Source organism: Stegodyphus dumicola, chromosome 6 (assembly GCF_044657685.1).
Source record: "Stegodyphus dumicola isolate Sdum_Otavi_A_Nest chromosome 6, ASM4465768v1".
NCBI classification, from domain to species: domain Eukaryota; kingdom Metazoa; phylum Arthropoda; class Arachnida; order Araneae; family Eresidae; genus Stegodyphus; species Stegodyphus dumicola.
In genome coordinates this window covers 136,235,425-136,259,697 of record NC_140773.1, presented here as the reverse complement: position 1 = coordinate 136,259,697, position 24,273 = coordinate 136,235,425, and the positions used below count along the sequence as shown (strand labels likewise).

The 24,273-nt window shown below is 33.6% G+C and overlaps 1 protein-coding gene across 8 annotated transcripts in view; it reads left to right on the top strand.

The window, feature by feature from the left end:
* Window positions 1-24,060, top strand: part of LOC118200371 (suppressor of cytokine signaling 2-like) — a 242,149-nt gene extending 218,089 nt beyond the window's left edge. For 3 of the 8 annotated variants that reach the window (XM_085818913.1, XM_035372331.2, XM_035372332.2), the window contains exon 2: window positions 17,870-24,060. In XM_085818913.1, coding sequence (XP_085675039.1) covers window positions 17,964-18,836 — 873 coding nt within the window. In that variant the 5' untranslated portion in view covers window positions 17,870-17,963 and the 3' untranslated portion in view covers window positions 18,837-24,060. Of the gene's footprint in view, window positions 1-4,608; window positions 4,834-14,276; window positions 14,415-15,688; window positions 15,894-17,869 lie in introns of those variants that run through there. The other 5 variants (XM_035372334.2, XM_035372336.2, XM_035372335.2 and 2 more) reach the window with 5 other exon arrangements.
* Window positions 24,061-24,273: the final 213 nt, after the last annotated feature.

Here is a 24,273-nt window from a genome sequence, read left to right as displayed (position 1 = left end):
AAATATCAATTTTGTGATTCTGTTATTAAAAGTATACGACAATTAGGAAATGTTAATAATGCTCCGAAATGTAACTATTGTCTCTCGGGGATAACTATTTACAATCCTGTAACTTGTAGAGTCACTAAAATTTTTTCGATGTCAGAAAACTAAAGATATGTACAGTACCCTCTCCGGGACTCGAACCTGGACCTCTCGATACGCCCCGAGTGTTACACCACGAATGCATGTAGAAATGAGGGAGAAAATAGCTTTTAAACTATCATAATGTTCTTAAATGTAACTATTATAAATATAGCTTCTTAAATACCTTAAAAGAACTCTTCGACTTTACTTTTTTTTTTTTTTTTTTTTTTTTTTTTTTTTCCCTTTTGATTCCTGTATTTTGTATAGTTTGTGCATTTAAAAATATGTTACCTTTCGAGAAAGATATTTGTTGCAAACTTTTCGCGTAAGATATTTGGTGTGATAAATGCACTAATACGTATTTTAATTTTTAAATTTATTCTTTATTAAGCAAGTGTATAAATCTAGACGAGATGGAGATAAAAATGTGTTACTCCCTACAGTGCTGCCACTGCTTCCTTTGAAATCGTAGTGTTTGTTAATCAAAAATTCAGTAAAGTTTTGCAAAATATAAAGTATGAAGTTCGTAATTCGAGTTTTCCAGTGCACACATTCGAAAGGAAGACTACGTTATTCAAAATTGAATGGCCCTAGGCACTGTGGTTTTTTTCACAATGCCAGGAACCTACATAGACATGCAAATTGTTCATTATTTAATTTGTTTAAGAATATAATTTATTAATTAAATATCCTGAATTAATATCTTTAAGGGCACTGATATTTCGTAGCAACAATTTGAAAAGTGATATAGTTGACAACCCAAAATCCTGTTTCGAGACTAATAGCCCATTCGGTCTAACACGTTTAAGCTAAATAGGCTAAATATGTATGCCAACACTTAACACTGTATCAGGAAGTCTAAACATAGGCTGCTTTTAAAATTTTGGTGATTTTGCTGTTGAAATGTATATGGCGTATAGTGCTACGAAAAAATAATTCTTAATAATAAAACTAAAAAAAAAAGCAGGAGTGAGTGTGCAACAGTGAACTGGTCGACAGCGAACTCAGAGTATGAACTTTTGGGCGATTGTTAAAATCTGAAACCTCTCAGATTATTTTCCTTCATTTTTTAAAATTTTAATGTCATACGTTTCGAGATATTTCGACTAAAATCTGCAGTACTAGCAAAGAATACGAGGGCTATTTTGCCTGTGGAAAGGCAAATCCTTCGTGGAGTCCTTTCTAAAAGAAATTTTCTCTTATTCACTTTACACAGAAAGAAAATTAGGACAACCAGGCATTCAGCCAGTCCGTTTGTCTGAGTTCGAATATGGGAACGAACTCCCAATATTCAATAGTATTAACCCGCTCGGCCACTAATTATGGCAGAGCATTTTTTTATTTTTCTATAAACAGACACGGTAAAAAGGTTATATAATTTGCACTTAAAAGGGCGAATATTGGTTCTGACTTACGGATATTAGATAAATTGGCCCACCAGCGGCCAAACGGGGCGGTTAAGTCGTTTAAGACTGGTAGTTCCAATCTGAGCTCGATTTGTATATAGCGTAAGGCGAACGCGCTGGCTGCATGGGCGCTTTCATGATTTTTTTCCATGTGTAACGTGTTTCCCCTAGAAAGCTCTCCGCGAAGGCATCCCTTTCCATAGACAGATAGTCCTTGCGTGCTTTGACATAGTTAGATAATTGAAATGCAGCTAGATAAGTTGTGCAGTTGACGATAGTTTCCTCTACATACGTACTTATGCTAAAAGTAACAGTGGTGCAAAAAATTATGAACATTTACTGATGTAGTTTTTGCAATTCAGCAAGTAAAGGAAGCACACATTTTCTCAGGTCCGGCTTCCTTTCAAGACCACCTGCAAAGAAGTTGCTTAATTTGGCTTAAGAAGTTGCTTTTGCTGAAATTGCTCCCTACGGCATGCGATAATGAATTGTTATCAACTGATTGTGGAGGAAGGGGAAACGATTTGATCCCTTCAATGCATTATTCTTTGTGCTTATCTTTAGTCTCTTTACCATTGTAGTAGACCTTCTGCCGGTGCATTAATTTTGTGACTGTAAGCGATTCTCAGCCTGCTAAAGTATTTTCATCTGTCTGTAACGTATTGCTGAAAACAAACTTGATTTTTCCCTAGTGGTTATTATGCCCAGGAGGGACGCGCTGCGTATAGCTCGCTGTACAAAAAACTGAGAATGGAGGAGAAGATGCTGTTTTGTATGTCTTAGGGATGAAAACAAACTCATTAGAATCTGTATTCACGTGGGTTTACGTTCTGGAAAATAACAAACTCCGTAAAATGTTCTCCGAAATTCCTCTTTTATTGGAATCTTGCAAAAGCCGAACGTTTTGTATGCTTATTCCAGCGTTCTTGGAATTTCGTTTAGAAGGAAGATGCATTTCGTTATCATTTCGTTAATGTTATCAAAATAGCGATGGACAAACTCTTCACATAAAGCGTCGCGTACTGTGTCCAAAATGACTGTTCACGTTGTGTAATAAGTACCTTTTTACCAGAAGAAATTTGATAAAATATCCTAATTAAGGACAGAGTTAGAATATTTCTAACTCAAAGCGGATGAACTGTTAAAATTATTAGCTTGGTTTTTATGATGAATTTCTTACTTTGGCTGGTTGACAATATTTATCTAAGGCAAATTATTAAAAAACAATTCTTCTGGAGAAATATTAAAATTAATGAGCTATAATGTTAAAATATAGACAGTTTACTTAATTTTTTGCACCATGACGGGCCATTAAGCTGAATACTCATTTTCGCGCTGTATCACTTTGAAGACCAAAAGTCGATCATAAATATTATTTATTATCTTATCCTCACTTTTGGAATGTTTAATTTATTTTTATAACGCTTTAAAATCACGTATTCTCGAATGTTTATTTTTGAACGATAACGTATGTTGCTTATAACGTTTCCTCACTTTTGCGCTGCCATCACTTCAAATAATACACAGATCCTTACAAATGCATATCAGTTACCCGCACTTTTGTGATGTGTAATTTTTCAAATAACGCTTTCTCACTTTTGCTGTGTGTGACTTTTAAAATAATGTATGGACGCTTATAACATTCAGAAATGTCATATCGAATGTTTGCTTTTAGGACGATAATATACATTACTTATCACACTTTATATTTTATCATACTTTTAAAGTCACCTCTAATGAGGCTATAAAAACCTAAATCCTTTGACAGATTTACTCCAAAAAGGCGCTATCCCGAAACGGGATTTAGCGGCGTCCACTATAAACGGCGAATCACTTTTCGAATTGTTCTACCTTGTATAATTTTTAAGTAAATTAAATAACGAAGAATCTGCATAGATATATGCATCTTCCTGGCATTGTGAAAAAACGGCTATACCTAGAGCCCTTAAATTTTGAATAACGACGTCCTCTACTCGAATATGCGTACCTGGAAGCCTGAATTTTGAATTTTATATTTCATACTTTTTAAAACTACAATGAATTTTTGATTAACAAGCCCAATTCAATGATTTGAAAGCGAACAGTATACGGAATGAAATATTTTTATTTCTAGCTCACAAGACTTTAATCGGAAAAACCTAGATATAGGCTGTTTTTAAATATTCTGTGATTGTGCTCTTGAATCGAATTTTATATGGCCTAAAACGTGAGATTTAATAAATAAACTCCAAAAACGTTCATTATAAAAACATAAAAAGTTTTGCAAGCCATCTAACTAGGAAAACTGAACATTGATATGATAAACTCAGAAAAAACTGAACAAAATACAAAAACGTATGCCAACGCTCAATACTACATCGGGAATTCTAAATATATAGTAAATATGTTGTTTTAAAATTTTTGTAATTTTGCAGTTGAATTGTATACAGCGTAAGTGCTAAGAAAGTGGTGTCTAATAACAAAGCTACCAGGAGTGCAACAGCAGTCTGGTAGACTGCGAGCTCAGCGAGAGCGCAGAAAACCGTAACAAACCCTTTTGGGCGATCGCTAAAATCTGAACAACCCTTTCATTTTTATTATTATTATTTTAATAAATGTTCTTAAAAAGGAAAAGGTAGCCTGTTAAACTTGGACGGATAGGAATGCCATCGTTTTCTTAAAATAAACCATTGTATAATAATTATAACTAAAAAGAAACATAAAAAAAAATTTTTGTCTACCTTCCGTGAGACACATTAAAAAGTTTTCGCTAAAATTAGAAATGCAATAAATAATACTGCCTTGGCAAAAGATATCACGCTTTTACTAAAACGGAACATCGACAAAAGTTAGTGGGAGGGAATTTACGTCATACACACGAAATGAAACATTTCCGTTTCTAGAAATTGGTAACGGGGCTGCGAAACGTGTACGATTGGTTTCTAATATTTTCTTCCTTCCTTCCTTTATTATTTATTGGCCCGACAGTTACGAGAGCAATGGGCCGTGAGGTTTATTTTTGGATTTCGCTATAGCCTATTCGTTATATTTGGTTTCCTGTTAAATTTTTTTATCCTCTTTTTAATAGAGGGCGTGTGAGGCCTCTTTCTGGTCGAGGTCGCCGTGGAAGGCATTTCCCGGAATTTGCGGAAAAATTCTATCGCTTGCTGAGCTTTTGGCCGTCACATGTCGGTCACATGGAACTGTTGTAACGGTAATGCTTTGGTCGTAGTGTTAATTTTACGGCTCGTCTTTTTTGGATATAGCGTCTTTCGCATTGCCGTCGTATCTGGTGTGCTGAAACCTTATTTCGGGATTAGGCGTAAGTTTGCTTTTTTTTTTAGTTATAGTTAAATCCATATAGTACTTACAGAATGTTCATGTAGTACTTATGGAATTGTTTAATGCAGTTTCAGATTTTCTGTACAGCGAAATTATGTAAAATATGTGCATGTGAAATATCCTTTTTAAAAAATTTTAGTTATATAAGATAATATCTTGGATATAATTTGAATGAGGCTGAATTCAAATTGTAAAACAAATATGAAACAATTTAATTAACGAACCAGACTGCTGTTACTCCTACTAACCTTTTTTAAAAAATCTTTATTATTAAGTATCATTTTCTTCGCACTTACGCCAAATAATTCAACAGCAAAGTTACAAAAATTTTTAAAGCAGCATAGCTATTAACTTTTATTAAATGTCATGTTCTTGACGCTTACGCCGCATAAATTTCGATTCAAATAAAATCACAAAATGCTGCAGGTTCAAATTATCGTAATAATAATATTTAAAGTAAGTTGTATCGTTATTTCATCCAAAATGATCTGATAAATGCGGAAATCTTACACAGTGTAGTTGTGTTTGTTATGCACTCTTAAGTTAACTGATTTTTGTTCCACTGCAGAAAGTTCTAATGAACAGTGTACTAAAACAATTTACATTGCATATCAACAGAAATTTTAATTTTAAAATTCCAGCAATGCATTGTATATTAGTGTAATAAACTGAGAGAAATTGAAAATTATGCAACGCGTCTCTTAATAATTATTTTATTTTTTAACAGTATCGATATCTGATATAGTTTGTAATATTTGTAATACCTGAAAATTTTATAAACATTTACCTAGACGTTTCGAATACCATATATCTTAATGCCCTCATATTATTGATAACATTTTCATAAGTTTGACGGGCATTTAACGTAATTAACAGAAATATTATTTTTGCACTCGTCAGTAAGCGCACTGTCGTTTTAGTAGTTTAATCGTTAATTAATTAAATAATTTGTTTTTATTTAAAATTTAGGTATTCGTAAACATACCTAAATTTTAAATAAAAAACAAGAAAACCCCAATACCTGCTCATCAAAACAATCAATAAAAGAAATCTGAAAGCTTTCATATTTTATATTACGCCCAAGGGTGCGTTTTTATCATTTAAGCATACATACATGTTTCCGGAGCATTTTGGCTAAAAATATTTAAAAACAGCGTAACTTTAGAATTTCCGATAGGTAATCTCGCGCGCTGAAAATAAAAATATTTGTTCCGCACAGTTTGTTGCCGCTGCTCGCTTTGAAATAGTTGAGTTTCTTAATCAAAAATTCGTTAAAGTTTGAAATTAGGAAATAGATAATGAAACAGATTCAAAAGTCAAGATTAGAGCTTCCAGGTACCCATATTCGGGTAGAGGACGAAGTTGCTGAAAATGTTATGGCTCTAGGTACCGTTATTTTTTCACATTACGAGAAACATACATACAATCATGCAAATTTTCCATTATTTAATTTCTTTAAATATAATACGAAGCGATTATATTTGGTGGCAATCATTTGAAAAGTGATACAGTCGTTTCTAGTGATTCGGCGCAAAATGCCGTTTCGAGAATAATAACTGAGATATTTGATCCATTGTACCTACATGAAAATGTGATTTCCTATACATATACATATAAATATTTTGCAAATTAACGGAGTTTAAAAGATCTCATAGTAAAGCTTGTAATTCAATGTTTTCTGAAATGCGATATTTGCTTAACAGTGGAAAATCAAAAAGAGCACCATCGTTTGATTGGGTTACTGTGACAAAGTTTGCGAATGCTGACAAGATAAGACGAGCCAGCATTCTTTACTGTGACAAAGCTTGCTAATGCTGGGAGGTTAAGGGGAGCGTTGCTTTCATGAAAGACTTTCTAAGGGAAACTGGCTTGTATTTCTGCTACACGTAAGGAAAAAATACAAAAACCTCAGGCAATTAGCCCACTCACAGATCAGGAATCGAAATGGGAGGTAGTTACCAGTTTTTCTCCAACGCTACGTTACTGAGCACAGCATTTAGAAAATATTTAATTTAACTTTAAAATGATGGCTAAATCATTTAACTGTATATAAATAAAATGACTAAAAAGTAATAATGCGATTCCGGTGTTAATTTGTGTGGTAATGAAAGACTGAAATGTGTTCCAAAATATTTTGATTGGCTATATTAAATTGATGTATATTCTGGAAAGCGTTGTATTATGTCTATGTATACAATATTAGCAGCATCACGCATATCAAAGCGATGTTCATTCGTATTCGGACAAGTGCATCGAAAATCGATGTCCGCAGTTTTTGCTGTGGTAAAAATGATTCTGAATCTTTTCACTGCAAAGCAATGTTTTTACGTTGACCGAAATAAGATACACTGCTGAAAACAGAACAGAATTAAAGGGGATCCAAATTTCAGAGCTTGGGTTTCTAGACATATCATTCTTTGAAGGGATCCACCCCGTTGATGTTGTGGAAGAAACATGAGGTATGATATTAGATTATTACACCTGCATTTCTTATAATATGAAGCTCTAAACTCCGTCCTTTGTGGCTTAGATGTTAATCAGGCCCCAACTTGAATAGCGGCAAATCGACCATTTTACTGTCATTGAAAAAAAAGGTTTGTTCAGTTTTACGCACTCAATGATGATACGATGGTGTCCTTTTATATGCTCTGTTTAGTGAAATGCTTCCTTAATGCCCAAATACATGTTACCGTTAATGATTGTGCAACATCTCACCGTTATTTTTCGAGCGCCTTGTATAATCTAGATTCTCCCCCGGCAAATAAGTATAGAGTCCGGGAGCTTCATAATCCCAAAAAACTACTCGGGAGGGGGATTTTTCCTATAAAATTGCATAAAAGTGAGCGTTTACATTTGTGGTGCAAACAGAACATTAAGCTTTAATCTGCATGAACAGATTGAAATATTGTAACTTTCGTTGGCAAATCTTATTATTTGAAGACTTGTTAAAAACGATTAGACAAAAGCAGATACTACTGTGATGCCACAGCTAAGTGGTTGTATCTTTACTTTATTATCCGACGAAGCATGTTATATTCTGTGGCCGGCCACAAATCATCGCTCTCCTCTGCCCCATTGTTCTGCGAATAAATTAAAATTCTCCCATTGCCTAGTTCCGAGAAAACATCACTCAAGCGTTCCAACGGGCCAACAAACTGGAAATATGGAAATGTTCATACATTTTTGCACATCCGATTCTTTCTATTCACGTTTTGCCGTGCTAGTGACACACATAAAACGCACGCGGTGTGGTAGTAAATGGGAGAGGAGTTTTTTATTTTTTTAATTTTATTTATTTATTTATTTATTTTTAATCATGAAGATTGGGGAGGGGAGGACCATGTTTTCGAGCGCGAGTGCTTTTGGAGGTTTTTGCCTTGAGCTTCATGTGCAGATTGGGAAACATAACCATCATTATAGCCAGTGGATGCGGCTGTCTTGGAAAGCTGTAGTAGAATTTACTCAAGGTGAATCGTTTTTTTTTTTTATTTTAAAAGCTGTTGAAGCATTTGTCATTTCGCATATTTATTAACACTCCTTTCGGTGAAAATGTTTCAGTATAATAGTTTATAGTTTCCTAGTTTCTCCAAGGAAAAGCTGTAGGCCGTTTGGCTGTTTTATTGCTCTATAATTAAAGCGCAGTGTGTTCACTAGTCTTTACAGTGCAGCCTGTAATCGCGGGAATGTGCCTTGAAACGCATACCAGTATGAGTTGAATCATTGTAAACTGCCCGTGGTTTTAATGCTCACCTATAATAAGAATACATAACAATTCAAAAATGCTGTGAAACTTCTCATAGCGACCAACTCTGAAATGAACAAGACCCCCTCTTCCCAGCAGTCGAGTGGTAAAATCATTTCAGTGCGGGGTTCGAAACCCGGCGAATGTGTTACCTACGAGTCAATTCCCTTAGAAAATCCTCAACGAAGGCATCCCTCCCGTTCGGCATATAGCTCTCGAATGTTTTGCCATAATCAAATAAACTAAAACAACCTGAAATGACCAAGAACTCCTAGAACTTAATTAAATAATCGATAAAAATCTCGAAAATCATCAATAATTATGCTTTACGGGTGTGAACTAGAAAAATGTCGCTATGCTATTCCGCCCCCCTCTGCGGAAAAATCTAACAGTTGCGATCAAATTATATTATAAGTAGTTCCTTGTCTGTATACAGTTCAGTTGTTCTCACATTGTGTTTCCTCCGTGTAATTCTTCCGTTTTATTGTCATATGGCTTCTCTTGAACCGAATTACTTCGGTTCCTGTTCCGAAGTTGTAATCTCACTCCTTTGTATGCTTGTCAACAGCTTTCAGCTTTAACCTTATGCATGTATGCATAGAATTATGCTGAGATTTACATAAATCATTATTCTACAGGATTTTATAAGTACGGAAAGAACATGAAAACTGAGTACTTCTTTTGTTTTCAATTTAATTTATTGCATGCTTAATATGAAGTGGAAATCGGTCTTTTCAACACATTTTTAACCCAGTATTTGTAAAAAGTTCCATTGCAAAGTACTTGTTTATAAGCAATTTTCGATTATAAGATTATAAATCTTGATTTCATAAATAACTTTCTTTGTAAAGAAATGTTCATGTGAAAGGCTTTCAGTTTTCTGTTATTTGATTGTACAAAGAAACTATTTCCTTCTAAAGAAAGCTTAATGTAAACATCAATATGTGATGGTCTTTTAATACTTTCGGTTATTGGAAAATAGAAAAGAACACTTTAGCATACCTGGGGCATCTTAGTCGAAGACTTTTATAAAAAGCATTATAATCAAATTTGCAATGTCAAGAACAGCGTAATGTTTTCAGGAAATAATTTATGTGCTGTACTTCGCTATAAGCACAGTCAAGTATTTGTTGTAATCGTTCGTTAAAGTGTTTTAGCTAAAAGATATGAAATTTACTTACTACACATAAATAAAATTATATATATATAAATATATTATAACAATTTCTGTGTCAAATGTTTTAAGTTGTTTGTGAAATTATAATAATTTTCGTAGCAAATTTGAAACATTGTATTTGCCACATGAACATTTGTAAACTTTGCGACTGCAACACAATTATATTATGTTTAATCATTTCTTCATTCAGTTTAGCTAATGTTCTCAATGGGGAATATTATTTAAAATCATAACACAGGTTTTATTTTAAACCTAAATGGGCTATTGGTCTCGAAACGGGATTTTATGCCGTCCATTGTAAACGGCAAATCTCTTTTTCGAATTGTTGCCATCAAATATCTCCTTGTATTTTTAAAGAAAAAACATTTTATCTCCAGCGCGCGAGATTGGCTGTTCGAAATTCTAAAGACGTGTTGTTTTTAAATATTTTGCTGTTGAATTAAAGTGCATGTGGGACAAGTGCGAAGAACATGATATTTAATTAATAAATTTAACACACAAAACATTATTAATAAAAAGACAAAAAGAGTTTTGCAAGCCATCTTACTAGAAAACTAAATATTAATATAATAAACTGTGGAAAGACAAAAAAAAAAAAAAAAAGGTATAAAAATGTATGCCAACACTTAACACTGCATCAGGAATTCTAAATGTAAGCTACTTTAAAAAAAAATTTGTAATTTTGCTGTTAAACTGGATATGGCGGAAGTGCAAAGAAAATTATGCTTAATAATAATGCTAAAAACACAAAAAGAAATGGGTTCGCAGGAATGAGTGTAGCAGTAAACTGACGATGGACTGTGAGTTCAACGAGAGAGTAGAAAAACTTTAAACAAATCCTTTTGGACGACGGTTAAAATCTGAATTTAGCTTTTTTTTTTTTTTTTTTTTTTTTTTTTTTTTTAATCACACACACTTTTAATGTAACATGCTGCTTGAGTGGAACGGATTTTTGACATTCAACTCATAGCGGAAAAAATAAATTAAATTTATTAGTATATTTGATGCTTATTATTTTACAATGGAACCATGTGATAAAGAGCCATAAGATGTTACCGTTTTGCAAAAGTGATATTTTCCCCCTTGGCTGTATATCTGCAAGGTGGGAATATATATATATATTTTTTTTTAATTATCAAAATTTATCATTGCTGCATTCGACGATTAACTGCTATGATGTTTAACTCAAAATATGTCGGTCGCTTACTTCATGAACCTTTCCTTATGAATGTCATTCGTCATTGGAATATTCAAGAAACCCATCAAAGAGAAAAAAAGGAAGAGTGTAAGAGTGAACGTATCTTTAAAAAGGAAGGAAGTGTGGCTTAGGACTATCGGATATGTAGCTTCCGCAGCAGGCGAGACCACCATATAACTCGGTTTCTTTATGAATTCAGAATACTGTAGTTGTGAACTTGGCTTAAACCGGTGACCTTCAGTTCTCGATCCCACTCAAATTGCTTATTTCACAGAATGAATTTTTCCAGCTTTTGTATTTTCAGCGACTGCGGTCATGAATGGTTCTAAAAACGAGCAATCGGTCATCATCCCAGATAAGGAATTTAATCATGAAGCTAGCTGTATGCGATGACAGAGTTCTTCAAGAGTTTTATGATATTCTGACGTGATTATACTTACGCAAAAAAATATTTATCTAATGGGTGTATATCTTACCTATCCATTGATTCTTTTAGCTACTTTGAGTTGTCCAAATTTCTAGGCAGGCTACTTTTTAGCAGCAAGTTCTCAAACAAGGCTGCTTTTTGATGTATTTATTATCGTGGTATCGTCTGATGTTTTCTCAGTCTGTACTGTTAAAATTGAATGGGAATCTAAAGTGCCGTATTTGGCGTATGAAAACAGTTTTCCCTTCAAAACGAAATTCATGCAACTGTTTCATCTTTTTAAACGTCGGTTTTTACACTAATGATGGCACCAAAATTAAAATTCAGTATCCAGTTTTTTAAGACATTTAAGTATCCAAGTATCATTCATAATCATACAAACAGAGCACTGAATGTATCAATTCAAATAAAACTAGCAGCTATTTTCTGATTTGTTTTTAAAATTTCTAATTTTTCATACTTTTATAAGTTTTTCGAAAAGCATTTTGAGTTACGACAACATTTTTGGCGTCATCTTAAAATAGATATATTTCTGGGCACACCTATAAAACATTAGGTTTTTATTCAAAATTTTCCAAGATATACGCGAATTTATATAGTGGCGCCTTTTCAAATTTGGCATATTTTTTTATAAGCGATAATAACGCCAAATATGCTTTACACGCTTTGTCTTCTTTTCCCCTGTGTACCCTGGAAAAGGGGAAAGGAAACAGGTTACTTCTTACTTAAGTAAGAATTTCTGCAAGTGAATTATTCTTGGTTTAAACTGAAAAAAGTGCGCCAATATAAATTTTTAAATTTCTCGGTAAGTTTATTACCAAATTTTGCAAAATTTAATATTTGGGCATAATTTGAATCGGAGAATCGAAATACGGAAAAAAAAAAGTCAGTATGTCATTTCAGAAAAAGTCCACTTTTGTGTCAAAATACCTATATTAGAACAATCGCTATATGTAAATCTAATATATATCCCAAGTCGCAATTTCGAGACATGAAAAACTAAAAGTTAAATTTCGTCAGTTGGCTCTGTAGAACGGGAGATATAGAACTGACCCATCTCTTTTTACGGAAGGGGGCAAGGTGTACCTTTCAGCGCATTTGCCTTTTCTATCTAGATTAGAAATGAAGTGGATTAGATTATGGAATTACATGAAATCATGCTAAGACTAACATAGACTAATGCTTTCATGGATGACGTTCTAAGGCAAACTGATTCATGCTTATGTTATACAGTAAGTAAACCACGAAAGGCAACCAGCTGTTTGAAGTATAACGAATAACACTCGGAGTGATATAGAAGCATTTTAAGACTTTTAGCGAATTATTCACTCATAGATTCTTTCCTTTCTTAATAATTTCAATTAAAAACAACACAGGATTGAATTCTGGCTTTACTACAGCCCGATTAAGCCAGTTTAGGTACATTTTTTTTAACCGCTTAAAATGTAGAGTCTTAGGCCTAAATAAAAGCAAGAAAATACATCAGAATATTTCTGATATCATATGCGAATCCAAATATAATTAATGTTCCTAAACTATGTGAAGATTTCATTAATTCAGGGCCCACCAGCGGCCGACCGGTAAAGTCGCTGAACACTGGTAGTTCGGTCCGAGGTTCGAATCCCGCGAACGGGCTGGCTGCATGGGCGTTTTCGTGGTTTTCCCCATGTGTAACGTGTATACGAGCCAGTTCCCTTAGAAAGTCCTCCACGAAGGCACCCCTCCTCTTAGGCAGATAGCCCTCGTGTGCTTTGCCATAATTCAATACACACATTAATTCAGAAATGAGGAACTTTTGTATGTCTGATAAAATTCATGCCTTAGATTTCGTTCTTTTCAGTAAATTTGCTTTGATGACCTAAGTTTAAAGTATGAAAAATATTTTTTTCAGTGCTATGCAACAGCTATATTATACCCCTGTTTTTTTTTCCAAATTTTCATGTCATGTTTTTATTTAAATCAAATGCGGTATTCATCAATCATGCTATCAAGCGCGATCGTTTATTTGAAGAACGAAGTTTTCAGACACAATTTAGGATGAAAACTAAATAAATAAATAGCCGGAACTTATTTCGTTTATCTGGGTCACCATTCCGTTTATTAGAGACGGGTCATTCTCAACTGTGCTCTGCGCATGAGCTATGGCAGTCTAGCTCGCGCTTGTGACGTGAAACAATCAGTAACATCGTTCAGGAAAGCTTAGAGCAGTTTTTTAGAATAGCTTTAGTTTAGGTTTCTGCAAGGCGTGGTGATTGTTTTGGGAGCTTTTTTGCAGAGTTTTAAATTTTTCCAAGATGCCTAGAAGAGATATGACACTTGCTGAAAGAATTGTTGTGCTGGATGAAATCAAGCGACATACACCTAGTACCAGTAACCGTCGTTTATCGCAACTTACTGGTGTACCAAAATTTACAATTGCTCGCTTAATGCAGCATGAGCATAAACTACGTGAAGAATGGGAACTGTGTAAAGGACAGCACCAAGCATCTCAAATGCGGAAGCGGGAAGGAAAGAATCCCGGTGTTGAGGAGGCTCTGAATCTGTGGTTTCTTTTTGCATCTGGACAAAGAATGCGTGTTAATGGTCCAGTGTTGAAAAGAAAGTCAGAGGAAATAGCTAAGGAATTGGGCCATGATGACTTTAAAGCAACAGATGGTTGGCTGTCTCTGTGGAAATGTAGACATGAGATTAAATTCAGGAAAACGTGTTACGTGAAAAATTATGCTGGTATTTCCAGCTGTGAAATGTATGAATCCAACAAAATGTCCAATTTGTTACCATATGAGAGAAGTGAGGAAAGCTGTACATATGCATTTGGACAAGTAACCTCAGAGGATGCAATGAGATTTATTCATGGTTTGCGATGCTTCTTCTTGCAGGAAGGCAATGAAGGTAGTCCATTGTCTGCATTAAATGCCTGTGCTGAATTTGTTTATTTACTGTCACTCAAAAAAACATAGCGAAAGGCGCTGGATCTACTTGCTCATTTAATTACTGTTAGACATAATAATAGAATGGTAAGTATGTGCGTGTTTGTAATACGTTTCAATAATCTGAGAGATTCTTTCGGAGTTGTTTAAACGTAACGTCACCTTGAGAATAAAGTGTATTTTAAAAAGTTTTGAGTAAAACGTTTAACGGTTTTTCACGTTAGTATTCGAAAGATTCGAGTGACCCAAGACAATACAAAGGTTTGAGTTTTCGAATCCTGAATCATTTCAGATTTCTTGGACGAGAAAGTCCATCCTTTAAAAAGAAACTAAATTTTTATTTATTTTTTAATATAATGCGTATAATTTAACTACAGTTTCAGGAATTCTTTTTCTTTAATGTATACAGATTATGGTTCCATTCACACGTATGTATTGATTGATTTTATTGGCTAATTGGCTGATATAAGCAGTGCGTAACTGTGCGGGCTTATATCAAACGAAAACCATGTCAGATCTTCCGGAACTTTCATCTTCTGGTCCGGTAAATAGACACTGTTTATATTGTAAGCTGGATAATCAGATGGCAAAGCAGCGGTCAGTTGATCGAAATATAAAAATCTTTTTATCTTCGAAGAAAATAAAGCATTTGAAATGAATGAACTTTTGGTGTACACAAATTTTATTTTTAAATTCCATAAACCAATAGTTTCCTAAACATGCAAAATTGTTACTATCCTGGAATTAGTCTTCTGAGGGGGAATTTTATATGCAGGAAAACTTTGTACTTATGAGTTTTATTTCAAAATTCTAGGCTAGTTCTTATCATACACCTTATACATATTAGAATTCTTACATGCAAACACTTCATGCGAGAATTTGTTACTCAGATTCAGCTTTAGCTGCAGGTTACGTTTAGTTACAGTCATAACTATGAAGTTATTAAGAAGCAGTCTAACTACAACTGGATTAATGTAGTTAAACTGCTGATAGTCGCCAGTGTACTGTCAGCAAATATTTCAGTTCTGTGTTGTTTATTGTAACTTTATCAAATCATAAACGTTATCGTTTTTCTTAAGCAATTTCTGACATAAAATATGTTTACTGTCATTTGGAGTTGTTGTTGACTTGTCTTACCTAACGATACCGCTCCTTCATGGTGATAACTTTGGTATCGTTTTAGGGGGTTTATCTAATTTTGAAATACTTTTCCCGGAAAATCCAAACTTCGAGAGCTTTGTCAACCTCATATGGCGCAATGAAACAATATCACATTTTTTATTACCAGGTAGAACTGTAATGAGTGTCGATTTAGGGTAAAAAAAAGACAAGATAAAAATTCGAATACTGTCAAGCAATCACTTTGTGTTCCTGGAAATGGTATATCTTCTGGTTCCTGGAAATGTAGTAGATAAAAGCTGTATCGGAAGTAGTTCCAGTGAGTCTTTTGAGCTTTCGATGAAGAGATACGAGGATGCTGATAAAAAAAAAAAAAATCCTGTCATTTTGCCTTAGGTGAGAATATTTTCATTTTCGTTTCTGCGCAAGAGTTCATCAATATGGCTGGTAAGTAGACGAAGAATAAAATACTTCGTTTCAAAGAGGGGGGCAATGCATTCTTTTAGTTGCTAACTGTTGATCTCATGCTACCGGTTACTGTAAAGAATAAAAATATATTCTGAAAAATTAATTTTATTATTTGTTGGAGAGAAACATATCAGTTTGAAACTTTCTATGGTGGCTTTTTTAAATCTAGCTATTTGCTGATGTTCCGTTTTCGAAATTTAAAATATTCGCGCTCCCCAAAGAAATTAATATCAGTTATTTTATTTCTTAACATTTAGTTAAATGGCAAAAATATGTATTCTATACAATTATCGTAATATGTAATCTTACCGTATTCTGCTGATTTTATATCACCAAAAATGTTACTTCTTTATTTGTTCATGGAACTGGCTATAACCAAGAACTGATGTACATATATTTTTATGTGCTCATTGAAATGTCTGCACTCATGTGTAAGAAAAAATACTGTTCTATGTTAAACCATACAAAAAATTCATTTGGTTCATGTGGGTGTGCATGTATGGTTTTGTGATTATGCTGTAAGGTCATTAGGTTTTATGATGCAGGAAAAGTGAATAAGTGCAATGCCTTCGCCTGGACTCGAATCCTGGACCTCTCGAATATACATCGATTGTGCTTCTAGTTACACCATGAAAACATGCGGAAAAGAGGGAGAAAATACCTTACATACTTCCCCTTATACAGGGCGAGTGTGGATTAGGAGACCCAGTCGCCAAAACCTGATGGTGAGAAATTATTGTCCATCACTTTCTAGTTCGGGTGCCACTTCTAGAGTCATTTCAGTTTTTTAAATGTTGAAAACGTGAAAATGTGCAGTTTCTTCGCCTTGACTCGCACACTGGACCTTTCGAATACACGTCGACTATGCTTCCAAATACAACATGAGAGTATGCGGGAAGGAGGAAGAAAATACCCTATAAATGTAAACTAAAATTGCTTTTGAATAATGTGTTTAAGTGTTTAAAACTGCTTTGAATGCATTTACTTCCTGCCCGTTTTGAAGCAACTCAAAGGTGCATAGGTGCGTACACAGGAATTTTCTATATAAAGCATTTAATTATCGCTACTCTTTAATCTCTTAATTATCGCTAAAGAATTCATCATGGATTTTCCGTGGGAGAATAAGTTACCAAGCTTAGGACCTGTATGATTCGCGTAATTTTTGCATTTGGAAATTTGCATTCTTATTTTTTGATAAAAAGTGTGCACAATAGCATGAATGTATATTTATCCGTGATGTGGAGAACATTGTTGAAAATGCTTTTGAATTCCATGGAATATCCTGAATGAGCATGGTGATAAGGGAATACATACACATTTACCGGATTTCTAGGAAATTATTTCACTTAATAAGTATATAGTTGTACAAAGCATTAGCATCACCAAATATTATCGACCTGTGTTATATTGAAGAAACTAGATAATGAAGAATCTATATGAATGTTTGGAATTAGCTTTATTGTCCATTTCATATTTTGTGAAACTTTTTTATTTTGTCTATTTCATATTCGTAAAACGAATTTTTGATTAACAAACTCAACGATTTCAAAGCGAGCAGTGGCAACACACTGTATGGAATAAAATATTTTTTATGTCCAGCACGTCAGACCGTCTATCGGAAATTCTAAGAATCTGCTCTTTCCGAACAGGACATTAATCTCGAAATGGCATTTTACGTAGAAGTACTTAAATGCGTCATTCCAAAATTTAACGAAAAGTACTGTATTTCATCTGAGGTAAAAAGAGGTCATCACGAAATGCATTAACTTAATTTGAATATTTGACGCTCTTAATGAAATTCAGCATTTTCGACCCTTTTTATCTTTTTTAATTATGATAATTCGAGGTGTTACAAACGTGCTTTATGATACTTTAACAGCCTTGATTTAGTATATACAAAAATACAATGGGGTTAATTAATGCAAAATTCTAAATGTTTTCCTTTTACATTTCAGATAGACTGCTGAAAATACCATTTGTTGGCCCATCTTCTGTTGACTCTTGTAGTCATCTCACGAACAGCTAACCCCTCTTCAACTGTACGCCGCCATGTTGACTAGCTATCAAGCCCTGGATTCTACCTTCAGCAATCCCGTCGCCACTTGCCCGTCTTTGCCTCATTCCTCTTCAGGAGAGACTCATCACCAACAACAGCACTGCTTCCAGCTGCCTTTGGAACGGCAAGAGGGGCTGTGGCTGAACGGTTGTTCCGTAGCCACTATCTGCCAGGAAGACTTCTGGTGGAGGACAGAAGATCCGTATCCTAAAGATTTCTTAGACTTCTGCCAAGCCGACAACATTGTCGAGACCCCAGCGGCAATGGAAGTCATCGATCCAGAGGATGACCTCAAACGCCTCATCAGTAACGATCTGAAATTGAGGCTGAGTGGATACTACTATGGCAATCTTAGCTGGGTGGATGCTTCTCATCTTCTAAAACAATGTAAAGTTGGTACATTTTTGGTGCGGGACTCTGAACACTGTAGTTACTTATATGCCCTCTCTGTGCAAACCCGCAGGGGTCCAACAAGTTGCCGGATAGAATACGACCATGGGCGTTTTCGATTAGATTCTTCTGAAGAACTCACAGACAAAATGCCTCGCTTCGAGTGTGTAACTGATCTTGTTGATCATTACGTTCAACTAACAAAGAACTTGCCGCGTAAGAGCTCTGTCAAAGAGTTGTCTCCTGTTTGGCTGGACATGGATGAAGAGAATAGTATGGACGTCCCGGTTCAAATATACAAACCTCTGTATAAGGGGGTTCGAAGCTTGCAACACATTTGCCGTGTCAATATGGTGAGGATTCAACGCGAACGTTACCCATCTATGTCTTTGTCTAGGACTATTGAAGAAAATGAGTACAAAGTTTTGCCAACTGTATTGAAAGATTACTTGAAAGAGTATCCGTACTCTCAATGATATATCCGAAAATTTAGGATCTTAACTTCATTTAATTAATTTAGAATGACTTCTGTCACAAATGCGGTGAAACCTGTATTCCACCAAAAAAAAAAAAAGTGTCAGTGCTATTGTGTGCGTGTGTGTATGTAAACAAAATAAATGCATGCAATACTGGGAAAGAGCTACATAAATGCTGAGGGAAAAAAGAGGACTAAGATTTGAAAAGCATTTTAAAATATGTTTTATGCAAAAAGTAAAAATTTTAACTACTCTGAAGGTTTTTATGTGAGTAATAATTGTGATACTATGTATTTGGTTTTTAATAGAAGGTAAGAATGGATTTTTAATCTGAAATTTGTCCGTATACACAACCTTTTTATTATCTTTCTATTTAATTTAATGGTGGATCTAATTTTTATTTTTGAATTCTATATTTTTAAAACACGTTTACTAGCGCTTGTTTGAGTAGATATTGCATAGCTGAAGCACACATGTTACCGACCACCCGGAGATTAAATTTTTTTTCACATCCATACAGTTTTTTTAAAGAAAATAAAAGAGAAAAGTTGTATATATCTTTATCATTTTTATATCATTTTTTAACTTTGCTTCCTGATTATAATAGAACTTTAAAATCGCAGTAACATTTTGTGAACCAAAAATTATTTCTTTGCGGGTAAATAAAATAGCAGGTATTTATGATCCTTTAACTACTTAAGCGAGGTTTCGTTTTGTTTCATTGCATAAATCCATTTTGAATTTTAACTCTTTTTATGAAAAGGGACCAAACTGTCAAAACGTTTCATTTTACGTTTTGCAAAGTGTGCATTTACCCATGACAATAGAATAATACCTAAATTTAGTATAATATTTTCATTTTTTTGTTGTTGTTGTATTGAGTATTTGTAGTTGTACAAGACGTGCCTCGATGAAACTTACGTTGTAATATTTCATTTGTTTTGTTGTACATATGTATTTTCGATTTTCCAAGAAAACAGTATTATCTGAAATGATTTTTATTCAGACTGAATGTTTCAAAATTTTATTTCACGAATTTTTATCTAATGGGCATCCAAAATGCCTAATTTGAATTGAAAATTCTTTGAGTGTATATTTGAAAATTTATTTAACTAGTATGAAATATTATTTAGACATTAGGATTATATATTTTGAAATAAATTTTTTCATCACATTTTGAGAGATAGTGATTTGTTTAAAGTGAATGTCAAACTGTGGCATCAAAAGCAAGAAATCATCTTTTTTTCATATCCCTTATGTTGCCATTGGCAAATCCTCGAAATCAGACGAGAATGACTGTTAATAATTCACATGTCCATCGAACTGCATGATGTATATTTGTACGTTAATACATACATGGAAACGGCAAATCCTCGAAATCAGACGAGAATGACTGTTAATAATTCACATGTCCATCGAACTGCATGATGTATATTTGTACATTAATACATACATGGAATTTGCATAAAGATTAATTTAAATGATCAAAAACATTTATTATAGTAGAACTGCAAACGTCTAAACAAGTTAATGTTATAAAACATCTAGAGAATTTAATTTATCTTTACATTCATCAGCTTTCACGATTAAAGAAAGCTGAAAAATTTTTTAAAGCAAAATACAAGAAACTAATTAAAAGGTGTAATTATTTATATATGAGATAAAACTAAAGAATAATAAACTTAGTTAATAGTACATAACTGCTATTGTTTATTTAGTGCTGAGAGAATAATTATTTAAATGTATTGGTAACCAGTTTACATATACTCATTCATCGAAATTAATTTAATAACTTATTAAAACACATACTGCTTTGCATTGTTGCCAATTTCCCCGATTTTCCACCACATCTCCAGGTCTATAAGTAGATTACACAAACTCCCGGTTTTTAATTTTTAGTTTCGTATTCGCTTTTGTACATAATACTTCGTCCTTTCGTTCGGAAGACTACAGCTGTTGTATAAAGCTGAACACGAATTTAGGGTTCATGCTATTGATAAATTCAAAGTTCCAAAGTAATGGTCTCATGAAGTTTTTCAGGAGAAATATACTCTGCGGAATGGCTGTGACTGGAAATTAATATCCAAGTTTCCCCTTATACTGAATTATCAGTTTTTATTATTTCTCACAATAATGCTGAATATGAATGGATATTCTGTTACATGAAGAAAATAAGGTCAGAATTTAGATCACCTCTTTTAAATGCAGCTTTTGTATAGCGGCAATAAATGTTTCACTACTAAATTTATCCACGCTATTTTATGTACATTATTAGTTTACATCGCTTTTAAAGTGCTTTGATAAAAAGCTTTTTTCAAAATTTTAAAATTAATTTTTCTGTTGGTAAGAAGTAAGTTTGAGAGCTATATTTTTTAATTTATTATTTTCGTTAGTAGAAAATGGTATTCTAAAATAATCGCTTGGAATTTCCATCCATTGCGAAGGAACTGCCTCTGTGTTCGTCTACTCGTCTGCCATCGACTTGACCGACTTTGGGGTCAGCATTAGAACTCGTTTCGACCTTCATGCCCTTCTACCTATTCACCAAACCGAGGAACGTTCTGCTATCAAGTCGTCTGCTGTATCTACTCTTTTGCTTTTCGGCCAAGTGTTCTTTCATAAAAGAAAATAAGTAAATGAAGAAAATTACACCAGCCCGTTTATTTGCGCAAGAGTTGTGCAGAAAAATAATCAGAAGAAAACTTTGAAAGAAAAGGAATGAAAAATGGTGGGGAATTTTGGCGGTCACTGCTTGGCTGCGCTTAAGAAGGGCCCGTATAATATGATCTTCAATTAAAAAGTGATCTTTGCACATAAATGTGCAAGAAGCCAGATAAATTTAACTGCGGGGATGAGAAAAAAGGCGGCAGCCAGCATTCTATTTCATAATTAAGAAAATACGTAAAATTAACATTTGTCTGCTTCGTATCTTATTTGCATGAAAATTTTAGTAATGCGATGTGTGCTAAAATTCAGAGTAAGGTTTTTTTTTTAAGTCATTATTTTTAATAAAGAACCGGTTATGGTAATATATACAATGAATGGTTTAATGTGAGGAATATATTTAGATATAGAAGGTGACATAATTTATAGACCTATTAGACGCTGAGGATGGTTTGTGGGCTACAATTCCTGCAAACATTTAGTTAGAATTCATCTTCGAGCTGTTCGGGACAATCCTTTCTATTGATGTTCTCGGCTGTTCTTCCGTTCTAGCTGAGGTATATTCGATGTTTGGTTCTTGCAAGCCAAATGTGATTTGCCTAAATAAGAGAGGTTCGTCGCATATCCTTTCTGGAAAACGTTGCATTTTGCAAGTTTCTGAAAGTACATTAGGTGACCTTCTGTTCCACAGTTCATATATATATATGGGTGTGTATTATATTCCTTAATGCTTATAAAGAATTTACAAATGCAACACCTTAAGTATTCTTTAATTAAATTCATCACTCGAAGAATCAATATCAATAAAGTTTTCTTTCCTCAAAATCCCTAACAAAATTATGTGACTTGACCAAAAATAAATATATACCAAATTTTCAATAATGCATCCTCCCTTGTTCCTGTGGGCCCACCAGCGGCCGAGCGGTAAAGTCGCTGAACACTGATAGTTCGGTCAGAGGTTCGAATCCCGCGAACGGGCTGGCTGCATGGGCGTTTTCGTGGTTTTCCCCATGTGTAACGTGTATACGAGCCAGTTTCCCTTAGAAAGTCCTCCACGAAAGGCATCCCTCCCCTTAGGCAGATAGCCCTAGTGTGCTTTGCCATAATTAAATACACCAACACCACCACCCTTGTTCCTGTGAACAAACTTTGAAATGCATTTCAGAATGTTGGATTGGTGTTCCCATTATCATTAAGGCAATTATAATATGGTTCTGTCAGACACTTGATTTAGTTTTTATTTTTCTTAAATATGTGAAATTTTATAGGTATAATTTTCAAAAATAAGATGATATAGTCTTGTTCAAATAGAACGCGTCAATATATACACCATAATTTTCATTTTCTTTTTGCCTAAAATGTAGGTATGATTAAATACTTCTCATCATTCAAAAAATATTTTCAGCATTTTTATCTCACGTTTCGCATTTTAAAATACACAAAATTTATGTCATGTTTTCATTTATTAGTTGGTATTTATGACGACAGAATGCATTAGGTTATCTGCTTTAGTAGAGGCACCTTTATAAAGGAAACTTACTTGCATTTATGTTATACTTGCCAACAGAAGCCGAATCTACGATGAAGATTAATAGTTTTTTCCATTCATACCGAGTGGATAAAACTCTTTTTTTGTTCGGCTAGACATAGGAAGAAAATCTATTGTGATAAAATAGAGTAATTTGCTGTTACGGTTTGACGTTCAAAATTTTGTAGTAATTGTAATTTATTGGTCACATGAAATAAATGTTCATAAATTGATTTATCCTTTCATTTTGCATAGCAGTATTTAAAAATAAAGAAAAGATTTGTTTGGAATAAAAAATACTTTTCTTTTTCATAATTTTTTAAATTATCGACCTATTCATTGCAATTCAATATGATTTGCATTTCAGATTTAGCATTTTTATGCTAAATCTGAAAATTGTTCTTTATTAGTATGAAATAAAATTAGTAATAATAAGCCATTCAAATCATATAGGAGTTTTCCTAAAAAACTGAAACCAATCATTTGTTTCCGTAAATTTAATTGAAAATTTACACATTTTTGGTTGCTTAAAGTAACAAATATTTTAATTTAATATAGGATTTGAAAAGCTTTTCTTACAATATTCATAATAATTTTTTTAGTCATAAAAATATTAAAAGGAAACTAATTTTATAATTTAATAAGGCGGAACAATTTCGATACCTTATATGTCATATTGAAACTGATCCGTCTTCCAGGGAGTTATGCTTCTAAGCATGAGCCTTTATTGACACCTCACTTCTTTGTTTCCCTTTCTTCAATGTGTTTTTTATCTTTTGTGTGAGTTTAAGTGGCACTGCCGGATGTCTTGTGAACTTTTTTTATGCCCTTGAAGCGTCTTGGCCGCATTTTCATGTAAGTTTGGTTGTGGCATGTCGTCGTTCGTTAAAACTGGGGGGGGGGGACTGCTAGATCTTGCTATTTATTGACCAATGTAGCCTCAGATGGTTCGTGCCTGTGTAATATATTTCTTGTTTTGAAAAAAATATTCAAATTGCCAAAATAAAATTTATTTATATTTAAAACCATCAACCTGTGTCTCGCATTTCATTTATTTCTTATAACATTACACTATTTATGATTGTTAAAAATTTGTTCTGGTTTATTTAAATGAGTTATTATATTATAAAATCTATATTTTAAACAAATGTTATTATTACTGATCATTATTTAAATTAAAGCCCCATAATTTTTACAGTTGTCATTCTTTTAAAATTATTAAGTTTATCAATAAGAACAAGATTT